At 43.3% G+C, this 26988-nt stretch overlaps 1 protein-coding gene across 4 annotated transcripts in view; it reads left to right on the top strand.

Annotated features, from left to right (window-relative positions):
• slc16a13 (solute carrier family 16 member 13) overlaps nt 1-22323 on the top strand; it is a 37148-nt gene extending 14825 nt beyond the window's left edge. For all 4 annotated transcript variants that reach the window (XM_084156167.1, XM_084156164.1, XM_084156165.1 and 1 more), the window contains 6 exons: nt 9134-9367; nt 9505-9648; nt 9792-10048; nt 10482-10676; nt 10864-11203; nt 17643-22323. In XM_084156167.1, the coding sequence (XP_084012293.1) occupies nt 9136-9367; nt 9505-9648; nt 9792-10048; nt 10482-10676; nt 10864-11203; nt 17643-17983 (1509 nt within the window). In that variant the 5' untranslated portion in view covers nt 9134-9135 and the 3' untranslated portion in view covers nt 17984-22323. The remainder of the gene's footprint in view (nt 1-9133; nt 9368-9504; nt 9649-9791; nt 10049-10481; nt 10677-10863; nt 11204-17642) is intronic.
• Nucleotides 22324-26988: the final 4665 nt, after the last annotated feature.

The following is a 26988-nucleotide window of genomic DNA, read 5'->3' as shown; positions in this document are numbered from 1 at the left end:
TCGTTGATAATTTGTGTGAGATTGAGGGCATCTAGTTTAGATTGTAGGATGGCCGGGGTGTTAAGCATATCCCAATTTAGGTCACCAAGCAGTACGAACTCTGAGGATAGATGGGGGGCAATCAATTCACATATGGTGTCCAGGGCACAGCTGGGGGCTGAGGGGGGTCTGTAGCAAGCGGCAACAGTGAGAGATTTATTTCTGGAAAGGTGGATTTTTAGAAGTAGAAGCTCAAACTGTTTGGGCACAGACCTGGATAGTATGATGGAGCTCTGCAGGCTATCTCTACAGTAGATTGCAACTCCACCCCCTTTGGCAGTTCTATCTAAACGGAAAATGTTATAGTTGGGGATGGAAATTTCAGAATTTTTGGTGGCCTTCCTAAGCCAGGATTCAGACACTGCTAGAACATCAGGGTTGGCGGAGTGTGCTAACGCAGTGAATAACTCAAACTTAGGAAGGAGGCTTCTGATATTTATGTGCAGAAAACCAAGACTTTTACGGTTACAGAAGTCAACAAATGATAGCTCCTGGGGAGTAGGAGTGATACTGGGGGCTGCAGGGCCTGGGTTAGCCTCTACATCACCAGAGGAACAGAGGAGGACTAGAATAAGGATACGACTAAAGGCTTTAAGAACTGGTCTTCTAGTGCGTTGGGTACATAGAATAAAGGGGGCAGTTCTCCGGGCGTTGTAGAAAAGATTCAGGGCATTATGTACAGAAAAGGATATGGAAGGATATGAGTACAGTTCAGGTAACCCTAAGCGTTGGGTAACAATGAAAGAGATAGCGTCATTGGAGGCATCGATTGAGCCGGTCTCGGCGTGTATGGGGGGTGGAACAAAGGAACTATTTGAGGCAGTTTGAGAGGGACTTGGGGTTCTACAGTTAAATTGTATAATAAGAACTAACCCAAACAGCAATAGGCAAGGCATAATTGACATGGGAGAGAGGCATAAAGCAGTCACAGGTGTTATTAGAGAGAGCTAAGACACAACTGGAAATAGCGATAACGTTTGGGCTAAGACTAAACAGAATAAACAGGACAGGGTACCGTGTAAAGGAACAGTCCAGCAGGCATCAGCTGTGCAGCTGAGTGATCATAAGGTCCAGTGAACAGCAATATGTGAGTCCGAGAGCAGTTCAAATTGGTGCTTCAGCACAGCTAGCAGGGAGCACAGTTGTAGTTTGCGTGTGCTAGTGGGCCGGGGGTGGCAGATGGATCTTCGTGGTCGTCGCAACGGGAAGCCTGTTGAAACCACATCAGACTATTTCGTCGGCAAACCAGTCGTGTTGGATCGGCGGGGCTCCGTGTCAACACTAGGTGGTCCCGTCCGGTTGACAGAGAGGTAGATAGCCGGGAGATGGGAGATGGGCCTAGCTCAGGATGATTAGCCAGACCTCAACGTCCATTTTGTAGCAGCTAGCTGGTAGCGATGAATCCGGAGTTAAAGGTCCAGTGATTCAGTGATTCCGGCAGAAAAACTGATATGTTCTGGGTCGATAATGCGCTGTGCAGACTGGCCGAATAATAGTCCGGACTAGAGCTGGCTGGTAGGTGGTGCAGGCCACGGACAATGGTGAAAAACCGCTAACGGTAGCAAGTAGCTAGTTAGCTGGCTACTCCCGTCCGGTAGACCTAGAGGTAGATAGCCAGGATATGAGCCTGACTCTAGGCTAGCTCGAGGCTAACTGGTGCTTGCATCGGGGGCAGTGGTGATTAGCCAAACAGCAACATCCATTCGGTTGCGGCTAGCTAGTTGCGATCCGGTGATTAATGTCCAGTGATTAAATTATTCCGGCAGAAAATCCAATGTTCTGGGTGAAATAGCAACTGTGGCTAATAGCAAGTAGCTAGTTAGCTGGCTAGCTAGTTTCAACTGGAGATTCTAGATAAAAGATAAGTCAATAATAGAATCCGTTCCACGTTGAGTGAGGCGGGTTGCAGGAAAGTATATTTTGTAGGAGGATGAAAAGTCTGATAGGAAAATATGTACGAAAAATACAAAAAAAACAGGGTATTTACAGGCTATTTACAGACACACGACAAAAACAGGACTGCACTAGTACGCCATCTTGGAAAATGTGCCTAGTGAATGACCTGCAGAGAGCTGGGACCAAAGTAACAAAGCCTACCATCAGTAACACACTACGCCGCCAGGGACTCAAATCCTGCAGTGCCAGACGTGTCCCCCTGCTTAAGCCAGTACATGTCCAGGCCCGTCTGAAGTTTGCTAGAGTGCATTTGGATGATCCAGAAGAGGATTGGGAGAATGTCATATGGTCAGATGAAACCAAAATAGAACTTTTTGGTAAAAACTCAACTCGTCGTGTTTGGAGGACAAAGAATGCTGAGTTGCATCCAAAGAACACCATACCTACTGTGAAGCATGGGGGTGGAAACATCATGCTTTGGGGCTGTTTTTCTGCAAAGGGACCAGGACGACTGATCCGTGTAAAGGAAAGAATGAATGGGGCCATGTATCGTGAGATTTTGAGTGAAAACCTCCTTCCATCAGCAAGGGCATTGAAGATGAAACGTGGCTGGGCCTTTCAGCATGACAATGATCCCAAACACACCGCCCGGGCAACGAAGGAGTGGCTTCGTAAGAAGCATTTCAAGGTCCTGGAGTGGCCTAGCCAGTCTCCAGATCTCAACCCCATAGAAAATCTTTGGAGGGAGTTGAAAGTCCATGTTGCCCAGCGACAGCCCCAAAACATCACTGCTCTAGAGGAGATCTGCATGGAGGAATGGGCCAAAATACCAGCAACAGTGTGTGAAAACCTTGTGAAGACTTACAGAAAACGTTTGACCTGTGTCATTGCCAACAAAGGGTATATAACAAAGTATTGAGAAACTTTTGTTATTGACCAAATACTTATTTTCCACCATAATTTGCAAATAAATTCATAAAAAATCCTACAATGTGATTTTCTGGATATTTTTTCCTCATTTTGTCTGTCATAGTTGACGTGTACCTATGATGAAAATTACAGGCCTCTCTCATCTTTTTAAGTGGGAGAACTTGCACAATTGGTGGCTGACTAAATACTTTTTTCCCCCACTGTATATGTGCTTTCTTGAGCAGGGGGACCTTGCGGGCGCTACAGGATTTCAGTCCTTCACGGCATACTGTGTTACCAATTGTTTTCTTGGTGACTATGGTCTCAGCTGCCTTGAGATCATTGACAAGATCATCCCGTGTAGTTCTGGGCTGATTCCTCACCGTTCACATGATCATTGTACATGCCTGTCTGAAGTTTGCCAATGAACATCTGAATGATTCAGAGGAGAACTGGGTGAAAGTGTTGTGGTCCGATGAGAACAAAATCGAGCTCTTTGGCATCAACTCAACTCGCCGTGTTTGGAGGAGGAGGAATGCTGCCTATGACCCCAAGAACACCATCCCCACCGTCAAACATGGAGGTGGAAACATTATGCTTTGGGGGTGTTTTTCTGCTAAGGGGACAGGACAACTTCACCGCATCAAAGGGACGATGGACTTGGCCATGTACCGTCAAGTCTTGGGTGAGAACCTCCTTCCCTCAGCCAGGGCATTGAAAATGGGTCGTGGATGGGTATTCCAGCATGACAATGACCCAAAACACATGGCCAAGGCACAAATGAGTTGCTCAAGAAGAAGCACATTAAGGTCCTGGAGTGGCCTAACCAGTCTCCAGACCTTAATCCCATAGAAAATCTGTGGAGGGAGCTGAAGGTTCGAGTTGCCAAACGTCAGCCTCAAAACCTTAATGACTTGGAGAAGATCTGCAAAGAGGAGTGGGACAAAATCCCTCCTGAGATGTGTGCAAACCTGGTGGCCAACTACAAGAAACGTCTGACCTCTGTGATTGCCAACAAGGGTTTTGCCACCAAGTACTAAGTCATGTTTTGCAGAGGGGTCAAATACTTATTTCCCTCATTAAAATGCAAATCAATTCATAACAAATAAACCTACCATTAAAATTATAGACTGATCATGTCTTTGTCAGTGGGCAAACATACAAAATCAGCAGGGGATCAAATACTTTTTTACCTCACTACCGTTCACAAGTTTGGGGTCACTTAGAAATGTCCTTGTTTTCGAAAGAAAAGCAATTTTGTTGTCCATTAAAATAATATTAAATTGATCAGAAATACAGTGTAGACATTGTTAATGATATAAATGGCTATTGTAGCTGGAAACTGCTGATTTTTTTATGGAATATCTTCACAGCAACCATCAGTCCTGTGTTCCAATGGCACATTGTGTTTGCTAATCCAAGTTTATCATTTTAAAAGGCTAATTGATCATTAGAAAACCCTTTTGCAATTATGTTAACACAGCTGAAAACTGTTGTGCTGATTTAAAGAAGCAATAAAACTGGCCTTCTTGAGAATAGTTGAGTATCTGGAACATCAGCAATTGTGGGTTTGATTACAGAATCAAAATGGCCAGAAACAATTAACTTTCTTCTGAAACTCGTCAGCCTATTCTTGTTCTGAGAAATGAAGGCTATTCCATGCAAGAAATTGGCAAGAAACTGAAGATCTCGTACAACGCTGTGTACTACTCCCTTCACAGAACAGCGCAAACTGGCTCTAACTAGAATAGAAAGAGGAGTTGGAGGCCCCGGTGCACAACTGAGCAAGAGGACAAATACATTAGTGTCTAGTTTGAGAAACAGATGCCTCACAGGTCCTCAACTGGCAGCTTCATTAAATAGTACCCGCAAAACACCAGTCTCAACGTCAACAGTGAAGAAGCGACTCTGGGATGCTGACTTTCTAGGCAAAGTTGCAAAGAAAAAGCCATATCTCAGACTGGTCAATAAAAATAAAAGATTAAGATGGGCAAAAGAACACAGACACTGGACAGAGGAAGATTGGAAAAAAGTGTTATGGACAGACTAATCGAAGTTTGAGGTGTTCGGATCACAAAGAAGAACATTTGTGAGACGCAGACCAAATGAAAAGATGCTGGAGGAGTGCTTGATGCCATCTGTTAAGCGTGGTGGAGGCAATATGATGGTCTGGGGGTTCTTTGGTGGTGGTAAAGTGGGAGATTTGTACAGGGTAAAAGGGATCTTGAAGAAGGAAGGCTATCACTCCATTTTGCAACGCCATGGCAAACCCTGTGGACGGCGCTTGATTGGAGCCAATTTCCTCCTACAACAGGACAATGACCCAAAGCACAGCTCCAAACTATGCAATAACTATTTAGGGAAGAAGCAGTCAGCTGGCATTCTGTCTATAATGGAGTGGCCAGTACAGTCACCGGATCTCAACCCTTTTGAGCTGTTGTGGGAGCAGCTTGATCGTATGGTACGTAAGAAGTGCCCATCAAGCCAATCCAACTTGTGGGAGGTGCTTCAGGAATCATGGGGGTGAAATCTCTTCAGATTACCTCAACAAATTGACAACTAGAATGCCAAAGGTCTGCAAGGCTGTAATTGCTGCAAATGGAGGATTCTTTGACGAAAGCAAGGTTTGAGAGTGTGCAAAGCTGTCATCAAGGCAAAGGGTGGCTATTTGAAGAATCTCAAATATAAAATATATTTTGATTTGTTTAACACATTTTTTGGTTACTACATGATTCCATATGTGTTATTTCATAGTTTTTGATGTCTTCACTATGTAAAAAATTTTTAAAATAAAGAAAACCCTTGAATGAGTAGGTGTGTACAAACTTTTGACTGGTATATTTACAAAAAAATAGTATATGGGGGATTGGAAATGATGCAGACAATTACATTGATGGAAGTCACAATCTGTCTGCAATATGAAAGCTGATCTGAAAAGTACAAATACAGCTAGGACTGTTTCTCAAACCTGCTGCGTTCCATCCATCCCTCTCATTCTCTCTACTCATGTTCTGGGCCCTGGAATGGAAAGTGCTACTCTCTGACTTTTCATAATATACACTTGTACACATCAGGGTTGCGGTCAATTCCATTTATATTCAGACTTGGACTTACCACTTGGTTCTTTAGATTTTTTTTTAGCCTTTAGCCCTTACGTCAAGTTTTAATTCCATTTAATGTTTTATTGAGTATTCTATTAATAGGTTTTATGACACACTGCCATGGGGGTATTTTGGCTTGGGCTTTCCCGGTAGAAGGACATATGCATGGTGTCTTTTCTTTACTTAAAGAAAGGGTCTTTCATGTTTTGGCCCACAATAAGTGGAATTCATTTCCATTGTAAATCAATGACTCAACCATATAATACAATATAATTGTGATGACATATTTGAAATGTGGCAGGGAGGGTGGAACATAGTGGTGTAAATATGAGGTGATAGCGTAATAAAATAGAAATGTGCATCAGAAAATTTATATTTCTAAAATGTTATGTGGTTTCTGAAACATGCTTTAGTGTAGAATACTTTGAAATAGGCTTTGCATGAACAATAGGGAATCAGTATTAGCAATCTGAAATATGCTGGTGTTCTGACCTAGTAGTCCTACCAGAGGAGGCTGGTGGGAGGAGCTATAGGAGGACGGGCTCACTGTAATGGAATTAATGGAATGGAGTGACATGTGGTTTCCATATGTTTGATGTGTTTGATCAAATCAAATTGTATTCGTCACATACACGTGTCTAGCAGATGTTATTGTGGGTGTAGCGAAATGCTTATGTTTCTAGCTCCGAAAGTGCAATAATATCTAACAAGTAATATCTAACAGTTTCACAACATATACCCAATACACACAAATCTAAGTAAAGCAATGGAATTAAGAATATATACATATATGGACGAGCAATGTCAGAGTGGCATAGACTAAGATACAGTAGAATAGTATAGAATACAGTATATACATATGAGATGAGTAATGCAGATATGTAAACATTATTAAAGTGACTAGTGTTCCATTTAACTCCTGAGTGGCGCAGTGGTCTAAGGCACTGCATCGCAGTGCTAACTGTGCCACTAGAGATCCTGGTTCGAATCCAGGCTCTGTCGCAGCCGGCCGCGACCGGGAGACTCATGGGCGGCGCACAATTGGCACAGCGTCGTCCAGGGTAGGGGAGGGAATGGCCGGCAGGGATGTAGCTCAGTTGATAGAGCATGGCGTTTGCAACGCCAGGGTTGTGGGTTTGATTCCCACGGGGGGCCAGTATAAAAAAATAATAATATGTATTCACTAACTGTAAGTCGCTCTGGATAAAAGCGTCTGCTAAATGACTAAAATGTACATTTATTAAAGTGGCCAGTGATTTCTAATCTATGTATATAGGCAGCAGCCTCTACTGTGCTAGTGAAGGCTATTTAACAGTCTGATGGGGTAGAAGCTGTTTTTCAGTCTCTCGGTCCCAGCTTTGATGAATCTGTACTGACCTCACCTTCTGGATGATAGCGGGGTGAACAGGCAGTGGCTCGGGTGGTTGTTGTCCTTGATTATCTTTTTGGCCTTCCTGTGACATCGGGTGCTGTAGGTGTCCTGGAGGGCTGGTAGTTTGCCCCCGGTGATGTGTTGGGCAGATCGCACCACCCTCTGGAGAACCCTGCGGTTGCGGGCGGTGCAGTTGCCGTACCAGGCGGTGATACAGCCCGACAGGATGCTCTCAATTGTGCATCTGTAAAAGTTTGTGAGGGTTTTAGGTGCCAAGCCCAGGGCCTGAAGCTTGATGATGAGCTTGGAGTGTACTATGGTGTTGAATGCTGAGCTATAGTCAATGAACAGCATTCTTACATAGGTATTCCTCTTGTCCAGATGGGATAGGGCAGTGTGCAGTGTGATGGCGATTGCATCATCTGTGGATCTATTGGGGCGGTAAGCAAATTAAAGTGGGTCTAGGGTGGCAGGTAAGGTAGAGGTGATATGATCCTTGACTAGTCTCTCAAAGCACTTCATGATGACATAAGTGAGTGCTACGGGCAATTTAGTTCAGTTACCTTTGCCTTCTTGGGTACAGGGACAATGGTGGCCATCTTGAAGCATGTGGGGACAGCAGACTGGGATAGGGAGAGATTGAATATGTCCGTAAACACACCAGCCAGCTGGTCTGCGCATGCTCTGAGGACGTGGCTAGGGATGCCATCTGGGCCGGCAGCCTTGCGAGGGTTAACACGCTTAAATGTCTTACTCACGTCGGCCACGGAGAAGGAGAGCCCACAGTCCTTGGTAGCGGGCCCCGTCGGTGGCACTGTATTATCCTCAAAGCGGGTGAAGAAGGTGTTTACCTTGTCCGGAAGCAAGACGTCGGTGTCTGCAATGTGACTGGTTTTCCTTTTGTAGTCCATGATTGTCTGTAGACCCTGCCACATACGTCTCGTATCTGAGCCGTTGAATTGCGGCTCCACTTTGTATCGATATTGACGTTTTGCCTGTTTGATTGCCTTGCTGAGGGAACGACCACTCTGTTTTTTAATCTGCCATATTCCCCGTCACCTTGCCATGGTTAAATGCAGTGGTTCGCGCTTTCAGTTTTGCGCGAATGCTGCCATCTATCCACGGTTTCTGGTTAGGGTAGATTTTAATAGTCACAGTGGGTACGACATCTCCTATGCTCTTCCTGATAAACTCAGTCACCATGTCAGTATATTCGTCAATATTATTCTCTGAAGCTACCCGGAACATATCCCAGTCCGCGTGATCAAAACAATCTTGAAGCGTGGATTCTGATTGGTCAGACCAGCGTTGAATAGTCCTTAGCATGGGTACTTCCTGTTTGAGTTTCTGCCTATAGGAAGGGAGGAGCAAAATGGAGTTGTGGTCAGATTTGTCAAAAGGAGGGCAGGGTAGGGCCTTGTAGGCATTCCGGAAGTTGGTCGAGGGTGATACCTTGCTCATCAATAGTCTAGCTCCACAGCATCACATAACCTGTTTTTGGTCCACTACACATTTGACCCATAGGCGCTTTCCTCTAAACGTCATTCATTGTCTATTTAATTGAAAGCACATTTATGGAAACCCAGTGAAAACCCACACAGCAGCAGGTGAATTCAAGCACGTTTGATAGATTCTTGCATGATTGACATGTCGTTTCTTTGAAGATTTCACATGCAAAACAACATAGGCTCAACAGCAAAGGCTGTAGTAAAACATAGTGTTTCTAATACATGGTTTTAACAGGGTATTACTGAAGTATCACAAATAACATCTCCCTTCCTCTCCATCTCTCTCCATGTCTCTCCCTCCCTCCCAGCCATGGCCAAGCTGCAGGCCAACCAGGCGCCCCAGACCCAGAGCCAGCCAGCAGCCCCAGAAGGTGGGTGGGGCTGGGTGGTGGTGGGGGCCCTGTTTGTGTCCTCTGCCCTGGTGTTTGGGATAATCCGGAGCATGGGGGTCTTCTTTGTGGAGTTTGTGCAGTACTTTGGGGAGAGCGCCCAGGCTGTCTCCTGGATCACATCCATAGGGGTGGCCATGCAGCAGTGTGTTAGTGAGTATATATATATATATATAGGGGAGGAGGGTAATGCTCCTTTGAATGCTCATACAAATGATCCTTGGTCCGTTGTACACAGTGTGATGACTGGTAGTTAAACCTGTGTGTGTGTGTGTGTGTGTGTTCCTCAGGTCCAGTGGGCACAGCGTTGTGTAAAGCATACGGTGCCAGACCTGTAGTGATGGCAGGAGGTTGTCTCTCTGCACTGGGCTTCATCCTGGCCTCACAGGCCACCTGCGTCACACACCTCTACCTCACCATGGGTGTCATCTCAGGTACACACACACACACACCCACACACACTTGGACCTAAAAACACTCACATGCTACTTTCTGTCTTTCTTCTATGTCCAAAGCTCTGAATTCAGTATATAACTCCCTCTTTCTCCCCTCCTTCACCCTCCTGCCTACCCTCCAGGTTCGGGCTGGGCATTAGTCTTCACCCCTATGGTGGCGTCAGTGATGCAGTACTTTACACGTCAGCGCTCCCTGGCCATGGCGCTGGGCTTTACGGGCGTGGGCCTCTCGTCCTTCGCCTTCTCCCCCCTCTTCCAGCTCTTGGTGGAGATGTACGCCTGGCGGGGGGCCCTGCTCATCCTGGGGGGGCTCAGCCTCAACATGGTGGCCTGCGGTGCCCTCATCAGGCCCCTGGGGGCCCACAAGGCTGTAGCTGCGGTAGGAACCTACATTTACATTTTAGTCATTTTAGCAGATGCTCTTATCCAGAGAAATGTGGGTTAATTACCTTGCTCAAGGGCACATCAAACTCATGTAACTTTCTCTTCTCTCTCTTTTTCCCTCTCTCTCTATCTCTCTCTCTCTCTCTCTCTCTCTGGCTGACTGAACACATTCAATGTTTGATACCTGGGGTTTGACAATCATTCCATAATAGGACTCATGTGGTTTTAACCTTTTATAATACAGAAACAGTTACAAAACACATAAAGTGTCTGTGTAATCTTGAGTGTGACATCTTGTTTGACAGCAAAGGGTGCCAGCAGTGTTTGATGGACCTGCTTTCAAAGTTTGAGCAATTTTCTCACTGTTCAGCATCAGTCTCTTTCTCTCATACTCTTCTTCACCCCCTCCCTCTCCTCCCTCTTTCCAGCTGGCCCCAGGTGAGAGTGCCTTGTCCTGCGCTTCCATCTTCCACCGGGCCTACTCCTACCTGGAGCTTTCTCTCCTCTTCCAGCGGCCCTTCCTCACCTACAGCCTGGCCATCACCTTCTTCAACTGTGGCTACTTTGTGCCTTACGTCCACCTGGTGGCCCACAGCCGCCACGAGGGCTTCTCCCAGTATCAGGTTTGAATGAGCCTATTTCACTATTACATCACTGTGTAAACAATGGGATTTTTGAGGGGGTAAACACAGCTGCTAGCATATTAGAGATTATCCAAAATGATTATCGATTACCAATTGTTTTGTTCAGTTTTTGTTGCTCTGATTGTTAGATGCATAGATTAATGTCAATCGTTTCAATCTTATCCAGGCAGCCTTCGTCATCTCAGCCACGGGTGTGACGGACATATTGGGCCGTGTGGTTTCTGGCTGGGCCTCGGACCTGGGCCGTCTCCGTCTGCCCCATATGCTGGTCCTCTGGACGGGCCTGTTGGGCCTCTTCCTCCTCCTGCTGCCCCTGGGCTCCCTGGGAGGGTCCTACCTGGGCCTGCTCACCGTCAGCCTAGCCTACGGGTTCTGTGCCGGCGCCATGACCCCCCTGGTGTTCGCGGTGGTGCCGGAGATTGTGGGCATGGAGCGGATGCTGGGTGCCCTGGGGCTGCTGCAGATGATCGAGAGCCTTGGGGGGCTGCTGGGGGCACCGCTGTCAGGTACGAGATATACTGGAGAGGAGTGGAGTGGAGCAGCCGTTGACTGCTGTTGATGTTGAAGGAATTGGGGATAGATTACAGCAGGCACTACTATATCCCAAGCTTGGCGACCTTTGCCCTAAGTGCTGCTCTAAGGACATTTTGTTCTGTTCTGAATACAACAGTGAAATGCTTACTTACAAGCCCTTAACCAACAATGCAGTTTTAAGAAAAATAAGTGTTAAGTAAAAAATAGACAAGTAAAAAATAACAAATAACAAATAATTGAAGAGCAGCAGGAAAATAACAGTAGCGAGGCTATATACAGGGGGTACCGGTACAGAGTCACTGTGCGGGGGCACAAGTTAGTCAAGGTAATTGGGGTAATATGTACATGTAGGTAGAGTTAATGTGACTATGCATAGATAATAAACAGAGAGTAGCAGCAGCGTAAAATAGGGGGTTGGGGGGGGGGACAATGCAAATAGTCTGGGTAGCCATTTGATTAGCTTTTCAGGAGTCTTATGGCTTGGGTGTAGAAGCTGTGTTAAGAAGCCTTTTGGACCTAGACTTGGCGCTCCGGACCGTGCGGTAGCAGAGAGAAGAGTCTATGACTAGGGTGGCTGGTATAGAGGTCCTGGATGTCAGGAAGCTTGGCCCCAGTGATGTACTGGGCCGTACGCACTACACTCTGTAGTGCCTTGCGGTCGGAGGCTGAGCAGTTGCCATACCAGGCAGTGATGCAACCAGTCAGGATGCTCTCGATGGTGCAGCTGTAGAACCTTTTGAGGATCTGAGGACCCATGCCAAATCTTTTCAGTCTCCTGAGGGGGAATAGGCTTTGTCATGCCCTCTTTACGACTGTCTTGGTGTGTTTGGACCATGATAGTTTGTTGGTGATGTGGACACCAAGGAACTTGAAGCTCTCAACCTGCTCCGTCGATGAGAATGGGGGCGTGCTCGGCCCTCTTCTTTTTCCTGTAGTCCACAATCATCTCCCAATTGAGACATGGATTGTGTATGGTGCCATGGGCAAGATAAAATATTTAAGTGCCTTTGAATGGGGTATGGTAGTAGGTGCCAGATGCACCGGTTTGAGTGTGTCAAGAACTGCAACGCTGCTGGGTTTTTCACCATCAAGAATGGTCCGACACCCAAAGAACATCCAGCCAACGGTAGGACAGTGGTCGAAAACGGGTCATTGATGAATGAGGACAAAGGAGGCTGACACGAAGCTGACACCAATTGTGCAGAACAAAAGATGGGCTACAGTCCAGTACAACATTGGTGCCCAAAACCTATAAAATAATGCACAACTCGTCGTACCTTGACACGAATGAGGTATGGCAGCCGACGACCTTACAGTGTTCCACTTCTTTCAGTAAAAAAAAAACAAGAAACTGCTGTTGCAGTGGGCTAAGGAACGAAAACACTGGACACTGGAGAATTGGAAAAACATTGCCTGGTCTGATGAATCTTGGTACCTGCTGTTTCACGCTAAAGGGAGGACTAGGGTATGGAGAAAACCACGAGTCCATGCATCCATCATGCCGCCTGTCAACATGCAGGCTGGTGGTGGTGGTGAGATGGTGTGGGGTGTGTTTTCATGGCGTACATTGGGCCCCTTGATAAAAGTGGAGCAACGTTTGAATACCACAGGATATCTGAACATCATTGCCAATCAGTTGCATCTCTTCATGGCAACAGTGTATCCATCTGCAAATAGATTGTTTTCAGCAGGATAATGCCCCATTCCACAAGGCTAGGATTGTCCAGGAATGGTTCCACGAACATGACAGTGAATTCAGCTTACTGCAGTGGCCTGCCAAGTCACCAGATCTCAATCCAATTGAGCATCTGTTGGATGAGATGGAACGAGCTATTCGGAGTAGAGATCCATTACCAGCCAACTTGACACAACTGTGGGACGCATTGGAGTCAACATGGGCCATCATCCCTGTGGAACGCTTTCGACACCTTTTAGAGTCCGTGCCCCTACGAATTGAGGCTGTTCTGAGGGCAAAAGGGGGTGCAACTCAATATGAGGAAGGTGTTCTAAATGTTTTGTACACTCTGACACTTAGAAAATGGCAACTAGTCAACACAAGGTCAAATCAGTTGATGATTAGCTAACCATGGTAAATCTTTAGCCTACCTATTGGATATTCATACAGTCCAATTGATTTATCTCTCTCACTCTCTGACCATTTGAACTCTTACACACTTTCTCCATCCCCCACCTCCCCTCTAGGTTACATGTTCTTATGCTCAAAATCTCTCTTCTCTGTCTGTCTTTGTGTCTCTCTCTCTCAATTAAAAAAATAATAAACATAAGTAAACATAAATATGGGTTGTATTTACAATGGTGTTTGTTCTTCACTGGTTGCCCTTTTCTTGTGGCAACAGGTCACAAATCTTGCTGCTGTGATGGCACACTGTGGTATTTAATCCAATAGATATGGGAGTTTATCCAAATTGGGCTGCACTTCCTAACCTCTTGCCAAATGTATACATTTGCAACTCAATATAATGTATACATTTGGCAGGAAGTTAGGAAGTGCAGCTCAGTTTCCACCTCATTTTGTGGGCAGTGTGCAGATAGCCTGTCTTCTCTTGAGAGCCAGGTCTGCCAACGGCGGCCTCTCTCAATAACAAGGCTATGCTCACTGAGTCTGTTCATAGTCAAAGCTTTCCTTAATTTTGGGTCAGTCACAGTGTCAGGTATTCTGCCACTGTGTACTTTCTGTTTAGGGCCAAATAGCATTCTAGTTTGCTCATTTTCTAAAAGAAATATTTCCAAAATGTCAAGTAATCATCTATTTGTTTTCTCATGATTTGGTTGCGTCTAATTGAGTTGCTGTCCTTGGGCTCTCTGGGGTCTGTTTCCCTCAGATTACACAGACCCACAAAGAATTAGAAAACAAATCCAATTTGGATAAACTCCCATATCTATTGGGTTAAATACCACAGTGTGCCATCACAGCAGCAAGATTTGTGATCAGTTGCCACAAGAAAAGGGCAACCAGTGAAGAACAAACACCATTGTAAATACAACCCATATTTATGTTTTTTATTTTTTGTTTTTTTGAATTGAGAGAGAGAGAGACAAAGACAGACAGAGAAGAGAGATTTTTAGCATAATAACATGTAACCTAGAGGGGAGGTGGGGGATGGAGAAAGTGTGTAAGAGTTCAAATGGTCAGAGAGTGAGAGAGATAAAGCAATTGGACTGTATGGATATCCAATAGGTAGGCTAAAGGTTTACCATGGTTAGCTAATTGTCAACTGATTTGACCCTGTGTTGACTAGTTGACATATTTGAAGTGTCAACAGTGGATTTATATATGGAGCCTTTATTAGTGATTAAGCAATGAATGAATATCCAATAGGTAGGCTAAAGGGTTACCATGGTTAGCTAATCATCAACTGATTTGACCCTGTGTTGACTAGTTGCCATTTTCTAAGTGTCAGAGTGTACAAAACATTAAGAACACCTTCCTAATATTTAGTTGCACCCCCTTTTGCCCTCAGAACAGCCTCAATTCGTAGGGGCATGGACTCTAAAAGGTGTCGAAAGCGTTCCACAGGGATGATGGCCCATGTTGACTCCAATGCGTCCCACAGTTGTGTCAAGTTGGCTGGTAATGGATCTCTACTCCGAATAGCTCGTTCCATCTCATCCCACAGATACTCAATAGGATTGAGATCTGGTGACTGGGCAGGTCACTGCAGTAAGCTGAATTCACTGTCATGTTCGTGGGACCATTCCTGGACAATCCTAGCCTTGTGGAATGGGGCATTATCCTGATGAAAAAAATATATTTGATGATGGATACACTGTTGCCATGAAGAGATGCACCTGATTGGCAATGATGTTCAGATATCCTGTGGCATTCAAACGTTGCTCCACTTTTATCAAGGGGCCCAATGTACGCCATGAAAACACACCCCACACCATCTCACCACCACCACCAGCCTGCATGTTGACAGGCGGCATGATGGATGCATGGACTCGTGATTTTCTCCATACCCTTGTCCTCCCTTCAGCGTGAAACAGCAGGTACCACGATTCATCAGACCAGGCAATGTTTTTCCAATTCTCCAGTGTCCAGTGTTTTCGTTCCTTAGCCCACTGCAACAGCAGTTTCTTGTTTTTTTGCTGAAAGAAGTGGAACACTGTAAGGTCGTTGGCTGCCATACCCCAAATGTATACATTATATTGAGTTGCAAATGTATACATTTGGCAGGAGGTTAGGAAGTGCAGCCCAGTTTCCACCTCATTTTGTGGGCAGTGTGCACATAGTCTGTCTTCTCTTGAGAGCCAGGTCTTCCAACGGCGGTCTCTCTCAATAATAAGGCTATGCTCACTGAGTCTGTACATAGTCAAATCTTTCCTTCATTTTGGGACAGTCACATTGGTCCGGTTTTCTGCCACTGTGTACTCTCTGTTTAGGGCCAATTAGCATTCTAGTTTGCTCAGTTTATTTGTTAATTCTTTCCAATGTGTCAAGTAAATATATTTTTGTTTTCTCATCATTTGGTTGGGTCTAATTGAGTTGCTGTCGTGGGGCTTTCTGGGGTCTGTTTCCCTCATATGGTCATACATTTGGCAGGAGGTTAGGAAGTGCAGCTCAGTTTCCACCTCATTTTGTGGGCTGTGTACATACAGTTGAAGTTGGAAGTTTACATACACCTTAGTCAAAAACATTTAAACTCAGTTTTTCACAATTCCTGCCATTTAATCCTAGTAAAACTTCCCTATCTTAGGTCAGTTAGGATCACCACTTTATTTTAAGAACGTGAAATGTCTGAATAATAGTAGTGTGATTTATTTCAGCTTTTATTTATTTCATCACATTCCCAGTGGGTCAGAAGTTTACATACACTCAATTAGTATTTGGTAGCATTGCCTTTAAATTGTTTAACTTGGGTCAAACGTTTCAGGTAGCCTTCCACAAGCTTCCCACAATAAGTTGGGTGAATTTTGGCCCATTCCTCCTGACAGAGCTGGTGTAACTGAGTCAGGTTTTGTAGGCCTCCTTGCTCGCACACGCTTTTTCAGTTCTGCCCACAAACGTTCTATAGGATTGAGGTCAGGGCTTTGTGATGGCCACTCCAATACCTTGCCTTTGTTGTCCTTAAGCCATTTTCCACAACTTTGGAAGTATGCTTGGGGTCATTGTCCATTTGGAAGACCCATTTGCGACCAAGCTTTAACTTCCTGACTGATGTCTTGAGATGTTGCTTCAATATATCCACATAATTTTCCTTCCTCATGATGTCATCTATTTTGTGAAGTGCACCAGTCCCTCCTGCAGCAAAGCACCCCCACAGCATGATGCTGCCACCCCCGTGCTTCACAGTTGGGATGGTGTTCTTCGGCTTGCAAGCAACCCCCTTTTTCCTCCATACATAACAATGGTCATTATGGCCAAACAGTTCTATTTTTGTTTCATCAGACCAGAGGACATTTCTCCAAAAAGTAAGATCTTTGTCCCCATGTGCAGTTGCAAACCGTAGTCTGGCTTTTTTACGGCGGTTTTGGAGCAGTGGCTTCTTCCTTGCTGAGCGGCCTTTCAGGTTATGTCTCTTTGTACTGCCCTCTCCACTCCTCTCCTCCACACAGGAGTAAAATGCTCGGGTTTATAGCCTTTGACATTGACCCCCGGCTGTAGTTGTCAATAAAACAGTGGTTATGGGAAAGCAAAGGGAACTACAGCAATCATGAGGAATTACCATGGTTTCTATTCATGGTTCCTATTTGAGTTTGCAAGAAAGACATATATTTCACTGTACTTGTGCATGTGACATTAAATCGTTGAAACTTGAAACAACAGCTGTTGTTTCTCTATGGCCCTGAGGCAGCAGAAAGAAGCTAGGGTGGTTTTAGTAATGATATGATAATCCACCTAGTAAATTAAGTTATTATTAGCTTCCCCTTCCTAGCATTGCGCTTGTTAGTCTGAAAATGCCTTCAACAGCTGCATACTCAAACTAGTGGATATGTATTAGAATGTGGGGTAAACTGCAATTAAATAGGGATACTAGGATGAGGAATAGGACATCTCCATAGCTTATGTAACCATTTTGTAAGGGGTCCCCTTTTTGCTAACAACCCCCCTCCTCGGCCCATATGGGTAATATAGCTCAATGCTCCAGCTGGTTGACACGAGCACACCCCTATATGAGCTCAGTGTTTAGGCCTACTATATCTCCCCGGTCAGCTTTTTTTCTAGCTCCCGCTCCTGTTTTTTCTCTCAGCCACTTTTCGCATTCCCTCTCTCCTTTTCCCTATCTGTGACTCTCTGTAGTCTCCTAACTCTCTCTTGCCCCCTTTCTTTCCTTCTCGTTCCCATATGCCGCTCCTTTTCTCTCTTCCAATGGTTGTCTAATGCCTAATCTCCCCCCCCCCTCTCTTCTGGTTTTCTCCACCTCTAATACCTTTTCTCTCTCTCTGCAGGTTTGCTGAAGGACCTGACAGGCAGTTACACGGCCTCCTTCCTGGTCGCTGGTGGTTTCCTCCTGCTGGGTACCATGGTAACGGCCACTCTGCCTCACTTCTTCTCCTGCACCGACCCGTGCCATCTCCAGAGACACGCCGGTAACCACAACAACAAGCAGCAGAACCAGCAGAGCCCCGAGTCTGGCCTCATGACCAACTCCATATCAGAGAAACTCAACCACATAGATACCATACCGTACTCTAAACCACAACTGGACCGCAACAGCCTCCAGGTGGAACCAGAGGTGTACATGCCTTTAAACCATAGCAGGACCGATGATGCCACTACTAAATGTTGATTGGTTGCGCAGCATTAGCAACCATACCTTACTTAGCCAATAGGGCGTCTGAATGCCTGGTTTCTCTGTGGGGTTTCCCTATTGGTCTGGGGAGTACATGGTTAAGGTGGACGAATGCTACGTGCTTATATTCCAAAGCCGTGTACATTTGTGGAGGAGGAAGACACAGACAGCAAGGCAAAAATACAAACGGGTAGTGTGGGATGTATAGTGCACACATCACAACCCAGGCTCTATCTCTCATGTCTCTCATTTCCCATATTACCCATACTAAATAATAGAGAGGGGAATCTGGTTTGAGTTCTTTCCTCCACCCAACTCTCTGAGTAAGATTCAGTAACACTTCTCCGTTTTCATTTAATCCGTCTCTGGAATTATATATCCACATGACAGTCATTTGGTGTTCTATGTCAAAACATAGATTATTATGTTATGTGTATACTCCTCTAACCCCTGGTATTATTCCACTTCCTCCTGGCCACACTCCCACATTCAGGCTGCTATGAGGATATGAAGAGTTTAATTCCAAAACGCTATATATCCATTTTCAGAAATGTTGGTAAATTAGCTTTTGTTGTTTAAATAACTTATAAAAGACATTGATGTGTTTTTTCACTATCTAATCATGGCATAGGTTTGTTCAATGACAGACATGTATTTGTTTGGAATCTATCACTTGATGGTTTCATTTCATAGAGACAAATAATCATGTTTTATATAGAAAACACTATATATCCGACACACTCTCAGAGCAATAACTAGTACTGCTAGGTTTTACACAGTCAAATGTAATAAATAACTACATTTTTCATAAAGAACTGCACAAATGATACATTTGTTACATCAATATATAAAAAATGAATCAATATAGTAATATGAGATCTGTAGGCTGTAAAATATTAACATTTCACATTTCAGTCATTTAGCAAATGCTCTTATCCAGAGTGACTTATAGTTAGTGCATTCATCTAAAGATAGCTAGGTGAGACAATCACATATCACTGTCAAATATACAGGATAGGGACATTCCAGCTAAACAATGGAAATATAGTGTTTTGCAAATAAATAAATAAAACACATCTAAGAATCTATGAATTAAAAGTTGGAGAACAGTCATATTTTACACACATAGTACCCATAAGCAATCATTTCTGGTGCAAGAAGATGGACAAATTGGTGGATATAGCATTTTTGGAACAAAACTCTTCATATAGACTGTCTATTCCTCATGTACAATAATATTATACAATCATATCATACTTTGGGCTAAACACCAAAGGAACTCCAAAAGATGAGCTTTGTGATTCCATCTACACTGAGTATACCAAACATTAGGAACACCTTCCAAATGTTGAGTTGCCCCCCCCCCCCCAGAACATGGACTCTACAAGGTGTCGAAAACATTCCACAGGAATGCTGGCCCATGTTGACTCCAATGCTTCCCACAGTTGTGTCAAGTTGGCTGGATGTCCTTTGGGTGGTGGACCATTCTTGATACATTTTTACATTTACATTTTAGTCATTTAGCAGACGCTCTTATCCAGAGCGACTTACAGGAGCAATTAGGGTTAAGTGCCTTGCTCAAGGGCACATCAACAGATTTTTCACCTAGTCGGCTCGGTGATTAGAACCAGCAACCGTTCGGTTACTGGCACAATGCTCTTAACCACTAAGCTACCTGCCGCCATACTGGAAACTGTTCAGCGTGAAAAACATAGCAGTGGTGCAGTTCTTGACACAAACCGGTGCACCTGGTACCTACTACCATACCCCGTTCAAAGGCACTTAAATCTTTTGTCTTGCCCATTCACCCTCTGAATGGCACACTTATACAATCCATGTCTCAATTGTCTCAAGGCTAAAAAATCCTTCTAACCTGTCTCCTCCCCTTCATCTACACTGATTTGAAGTGTATTAAACAAGTGACATCAATAAGGGACCATAGCTTTCAGTCTACGTCTTGAAAAGAGCAGGTGTTCTTAATGTTTTGTATACTCAGTGTATATCTAGACTTCCAAGTTTTTTAAAAGATCATGAAATGGCAAGATGTTTTCCCAAAGCATGGCAATGGACATGGCCAGACAATGGCTAGAAAGTATGGAAAAGGCTACCTACTGACATGTAGTCAGTCACTGGCAGTGTGCTCTCCTAGTTTCCTGAGCTTTCTCAGTTCAGTCAATCAACACACTCTTCTGTTTATTGAAATTGTATGTAGTTACTCTCAAGTGAATTTCTCTTCTTCATAATTTATTTCCATGTTTTTTCATTATTTTTGTAACTTTATAAACTACTTGGGAAAACAACATACTTTTTTTTTTACAAGATGAGGGCTAGACAATCTTGCCCCCGACCCAAATCTGTTTGTGCTGTTTTGCAACTCCTCTGGTGATTGTCTCGCCAAACAATTTGACAGATCTGGGACCAGACTAAGACAATCCTGATCTGGAGTTGGTAGGCAGTGCACTTCTAGGTAATCTAATTGGTCAGTTGATGCTTTTGTCAGTGACTATGTTTACATGCACACCAGAGGAGGCTGGGGGGAAGAGCTATAGGAGTATGGGCTCATTGTAATGGCTGGAATGGAATGGTATCAAACATATGAAAACCACGTTTGACTCCGTTCCATTCATACCATTCCAGCCATTACAATGAGCCGTTCTCCTATAGCTCCTCCCACCAGCCACCACTGATGCACACAGTATTCCGGATAATAGCTCATATCCCAGTTAAGGTCTTATTCAGGGTAAGCTGTTTACATGCACTTTTGATAACCCGCTCATAATATTTCTGTATCCATGAATAAACCAAATATTCCTAATTTGTCCAGGGACGGCGGGCGGATTCTTCGACTGGTGATGCGGGGATTTTTTTTGATATTTTTCTGCTTATAATTTCCAACATTACGTAGGCTATTTGTTAGTCAACTTGTCTATAATTAGATACATGCATCTTCTCTTCTGTCATTACTTGGTGCTCTAGAATAATAAATTAAGCATAGCTCACCAGAATGTCATAAATCGATAGAATGAATGGATCATCAACAATCTAGTTGACATCGGTCAAGTTTTATCTTTCATTTCTGCTTCTCTCGCGGAGCGAAGACATTGAGGGACCGGGGAGATTACTGGGCTTGAACCAGTAGTCTTCTGATCGCAAACACACGTGACCGCCCGCCTGACAAACAGACCAAATGTCATGAACAAATGTAGGCTTTATAACAATAAATGGTATTGTTCTCTTGGGCATCTCCATCATCATCGTGACATCCTCTGATAACAATGTTCATCATTATAGATAGATAGATAGATAGATAGATAGATAGATAGATAGATAGATAGATAGATAGAGGTAACTGCCCAAATAAAGGAAACTCAAACATACAATGCCTTAAAGTATTCATACCCCTTGACTTATTCCACATTTTGTTGTGTTACAGCCTGAATTCAAAAGTTATGACATTAATTTTTTTCTCATCGTTCTACACACAATACCCCATAATGATAAGTGATTTTTTTAAGAACTTTTTTTTAAATGTATTGAAAATGAAATACAGAAATATCTCATTTACATAAGTATTCACCTGAGTCAATACTTTGTTGAAGCACCTTTGGCAGTGATTACAGCTGTCTTTCTGGGTAAGTCTCTAAGAGCTTTCCACACCTGGATTGTGCAACATTTGCCCATTATTCTTTTCAAAATTCTTCAATCTCCGTCAAATTGGTTGTTGATAATTGCTAGGCAAACATTTACAGGTCTTGCCATAGATTTTCTAACATATTTAAGTCAAAACTGTAACTCGTCCACTCAGGAACATTCACTGTCTTCTTGGTAAGCAACTCCAGTGTAGATTTGGCCTTGTGTTTTAGGTTATTGTCCTGCTGAAAGGTGAATTAATCTCCCAGTGTCTGGTGGAAAGCAGACTGAATCAGGTTTTCCTCTAGGATTTTGCCTGTGCTTAGCTCCATTCTGTTTATTTTTTATCCTGAAAAACTCCCCAGTACTTAATGATTACAATCATACCCATAACATGATGCAGCCACCACTATGCTTGAAGATATGGAGAGTGGTACTCAGTAATGTGTTGTATTGGATTTGCCCCAAACATGACACTTTGTATTCAGGACAAAAAGTGAACTGCTTTGCCACATTTGTTGCAGTATTACAAACATGATGCATGTTTGTTGCAAACATGATGCATGTTTTGGAATATTTTTATTCTGTACAGGTTTCCTTCTTTTCACTCTGCCATTGAGGTTAGTATTGTGGAGTAACTACAATGTTGTTGATCCATCCTCAGTTTTCTCATATCACAGCCATTAAACTCTAACTGTTTTAAAGTCTCCATTGGCCTCATGGTGAAATCCCTGAGCGGTTTCCTTCTTCTCCGGCAACTGAATTAGGAAGGACACCTGTATCTTTGTAGTGACTAGGTGTATTGATACACCATCCAAAGTGTAATTAATAACATCACCATGCTCAAATGGATATTCAATGTCTGCTTTTTAAAAATGTTACCCATCTACCAATATGTGCCCTTCTTTGCAAGGCATTGGAAAATCTCCCTGGTCTTTGTGGTTGAATCTGTTTGAAATTCACTGCTCGACTGAGGGACCGTACAGATAATTGTATGTGTGGGGTACACAGATGAGGTAGTCATAAAAAAATTATGTTAAACACTATTCTTGCACACAGAGTGAGTCCATGCAACTTATTATGTGACTTGTTAAGCACATTTTTACTCCTGAACTTATTTAGGCTTGCCATAAAAAAAGGGAGTGAATAAAAAAAGAACATAATTCCACTTTGACAGTATGGGGTATTGTGTGTAGGCCAGTGACAAAAAATCTCAATTTAATCCATTTTAAAATCAGGCAGTAACGCAACAAGTCAAGGGATGTAAAGTAATATGGTGTTGGGCCACAATGAGCCGCCAGAACAGCTTCAATGCACCTTGGAGTAGATTCTATAAGTGTCTGGAACTCTATTGGAGGGATGCGACAACATTCTTCCATGAGAAATTCCATCATTTGGTGTTTTGTTGATGGTGGTGGAAAACGCTGTCTCAGGCGCCGCTCCAGAATCTCCCATAAGTGTTCAATTGGGTTGAGATTGGTGACACACACCCTTTAAAACCCTCGTGTTCCTTTAAGACCCCTCTTTCAAAGTCACTGATGTCTTTTCTAGCCATGGTAGCCAAAATAATGGGCAACTGGGCATTTTTATACATGACCCTAAGCATGATGGGATGTTATTTGCTTAGCTTTCAATATACTTTGTATCCCTAATTTACTCAAGTGTTTCCTTTATTTTGGCAGTTACCGATACATAGATAGATAGATAAACTAATTTCACCAAGAATAGGAGTAGCCTATCAGTAACCACAGTTGTCCCCGAAAGTTGGAAGTAGAATCATCATATAATTATTACTCTCCTTATTTTCTAAAGAAATATGTATATATGTAACATGTGTTACTGAGCTGCTACAAGCTTTGCTTCCTCTACTGTCTCTGTCCCCATACTGGGCTCGAACCAGAGGCCCTCTGATCGTGAACACACGTGAAGCCTAACCAATCGGAAAAAAACAGTGAACCCAAACCACTTGGTGGGAACTTTCTAGAAACCAAGAACTTGCTGAGAACTTGGTCTAACAAAGTCAGAAAACAGAACATCCTGAACCTTCTTCACAAAGACTTTATGAGCTGCTAACACCAACATAAGGACATGGTATAGACTCATAAATAAACCTAGCCAGTTAGCCATTGAACTAGAGCTAAACTAACACACATGCCCTTCCCTTGACCTTTCACAGGGGCAAGAAGGTAATGGTTCCCAGGGCTAGCATTAAGTGTCTAGCTCGTTAGCACTGGAGCGGGGCTAGAGTGCTAACCGGAATCACCAAGACGACAACAACCTCAGGGCAGACTGAAGACTTTGGCATGTGAGCCTAAATTGCTAAATATTTTGTGGGAACTTGGTGTTAAATGTATTATGGTGGTTAGAAAACAATAGGACCGTAAACCTTTGCATGTGTGCCTTAATTCTCCGCGTCTAAGAGGTTAAGACTGGGGCTCCACCAAGCCCTCTCCCCTAGAGACAGAGGCGTATACTTCCAATGCATCCGTAAGGCTGGAGCTAACAAAGCACAACATAACAATATCAACATACATATGTATTGTTCCATATACATTCTCCAAAGATCAAAGACCCCAAATTACATAATAGGTTAAAAACAAGTATGCACAATATAGTGTGCATAATTCAGAGCTGTTGTATCAGAATTATTGTACACACAAACTAAACCTACCTCTACCTGTGGATAAATATAAGATGCTTATATGCCTGTACTGTCTCAGAATTTGAGTTGAAATGTGTCATTTTCTGACAGGTATGTTTGGTAAATGGATAAGGAGTCTAGCGTTAGTTTGTACTCTACAGTATTTCTCCACAGCTGCAGTCTCAGTAATGCGTCACAGGCAGTTGGGTACATCCCAGACAGTTGACATTGGTGACCTGCCAATAGGTCAAAGGTAGACCTGTTCACATTCTGCAAGTCACCTAATATATTCTCAGTTTTTCACCATGTGAAACGAATTTCATAATGCTTGTATCTAAACCAAAGTAGATCATTTTAAGATTGTGCTATACATCAGTTGGGGTCTTTATAAGCTTCAAAATGAGGTCCTAAACCTAGAATGGAAGTGCACTCTTGTAGCTGTGTGGGCAAATATAGTCCAAATGTTTGCCTTGGGGTAAGTTGAGCCAATGGCCGTGGGGTTAGTTGAGACTATGGCCGTGGGGTGAGTTGAGACTATGGCTGTGGGGTTAGTTGAGACTATGGCCGTGGGGTGAGTTGAGACTATGGCCGTGGGGTTAGTTGAGACTATGGCCGTGGGGTTAATTGAGACTATGGCCATGGGGTTAGTTGAGACTATGGCCGTGGGGTTAGTTGAGACTATGGCCGTGGGGTTAGTTGAGACTATGGCCGTGGGGTGAGTTGAGACTATGGCCGTGGGGTTAGTTGAGACTATGGCCGTGGGGTTAATTGAGACTATGGCCATGGGGTTAGTTGAGACTATGGCCGTGGGGTTAGTTGAAACTATGGCCGTGGGGTTAGTTGAGCAAATTGAAGCGTTTTCTTCCCAGGCGTAATGCAAGGCACTATCACTAAGATATGAGGTAACAACAGGGCCTGGGCTATGTTAAAAGTGTTTTTTAATAGTACAACGTGTTTGTAGAGGTGTTAAGCCTGTGTTAAAAGATGCTTAAAATGATTAAAAGACAACAAAAGCGATTGTGATTGTGTTTGGGAAATAAAGATAGACATGGTTTTAAAAAGGTAGTGGTAATATTTAATTCAGTAAAGACATTTGTAGGCGGCTTACCTTACCCTGTCCTGTGGCTCAACTTACCCCATACCGGGGGTAAGTTGTGCCAAGAGACCACTTTTGTTGGACAAGCTATGTTTTAAAAACTGTGGTTTACATGAATTCTGATTATTTCCAGGGATACACAACATCCTGAAATATAGATATCTTTGTTTGAAAGAATACTATATTTCCTTTGAGGAGTGATGCTGAACGTAAAAATGGCTCAACTTACCCCACTCTCCCTTATGCACAATATAGTGTGCATAATTCAGAGCTGTTGTATCAGAATAATTGTACACACAAACTAAACCTACCTCTACCTGTGGATAAATATATGCTTATACTGTATGGCTGTACTGTCTCTGAATTTGAGACACAGTTTGACAGGTATGTTTGGTAAATGGATAAGGAGTCCAGTGTTAGTTTGTACTCTCTACAGTATCGCTCCACAGCTGCAGTCTCAGTAATGCTTCACAGAAAGTTGGGTACATCCCAGACAGTTGACATTGGTGACCTGCCAATAGGTCAAAGGTAGACCTGTTGACATTCTGCAAGTCACCTTATATAGTCTCTTCGGCCATTTTGAAAGATAACTGTTTCAGGTAAGCTGTTTGGAAATATGTTTTCCTTGGAGACAAACATGACTTTATGTGCCTATAGGTTCCACTTCTTCAATCAACAATACTCAACTACCTAGTAGGGCTATGTGTATGGCACAACTACATTGTTGGTGTTATTTTAGGAATATTAAATTCAATTATGTGTTTTTATGCTGGTTTAATAAGTGTTTATTTTCTCCTCAATATTGTTAACCTCTACCGGATCGGTGTGTCCCGTATACGGGACGGTTGAGCTAACGTGTGCTAATGTGATTAGCATGACTGTTGTAAGTAACAACAAACTTTCCAGTACATAGACATGTCTTATATGGGCAGAAAGCTTAAATTCTTGTTAATCTAACTGCACTGTCCAATTTACAGTAGCTATTACAGTGAACAAATACCATGCTATTGTTTGAGGAGAGTGCACAACAACAACAAAAATTATCACGGCAACTGGTTTGATACATTCACCTCTGAAGGTAAGTAATGTACTTACATTCAGTAATCTTGCTCTGATTTGTCATCCTAAGGGTCCCAGAGATAGAATGTAGCATAGTTTTGTTTGATAAAATTAATTGTTATATTCAAATGTAGGAACTGGGTTCTACAGTTTGAACCCTTGCTGTCTCTGGCTCCACACCCACCCCGCCCGGACATCTATATGTGTGAAAGTTAGTGTATAAACTAATGATCCATCATGTATGACATTCCTGGGAGTGTGTAAACTTACATTTTGTATTAGCATATCATTTTTGTATGTTCTCTATATTATGTACTTGAAAATGTATCAATTGACCAATTTGGCACATTTGGGCAGACTTGATACGAAATAGTCCAGTATTGCAATGCTTCACTGGATCGATCTGAAACTTTGCACACACACTGCTGCCATCTAGTTGCCAAAATCTAAATTGCACCTAAACTGCAATATTATATTGTGGCCATTCTATTGCATTTCAAAGATGATTAAAAAAATAAAAAATAACCAGTTTTTTGTTTGTATTATCTTTTACCAGATCTAATATGTTATTCTCCT

The sequence above is a fragment of the Coregonus lavaretus genome (genome assembly GCF_964263955.1).
Source record: "Coregonus lavaretus genome assembly, chromosome: 39".
In the NCBI taxonomy this organism is placed as follows: Eukaryota; Metazoa; Chordata; class Actinopteri; order Salmoniformes; family Salmonidae; genus Coregonus; species Coregonus lavaretus.
This window is presented reverse-complemented; position numbering and strand designations above follow the sequence as displayed.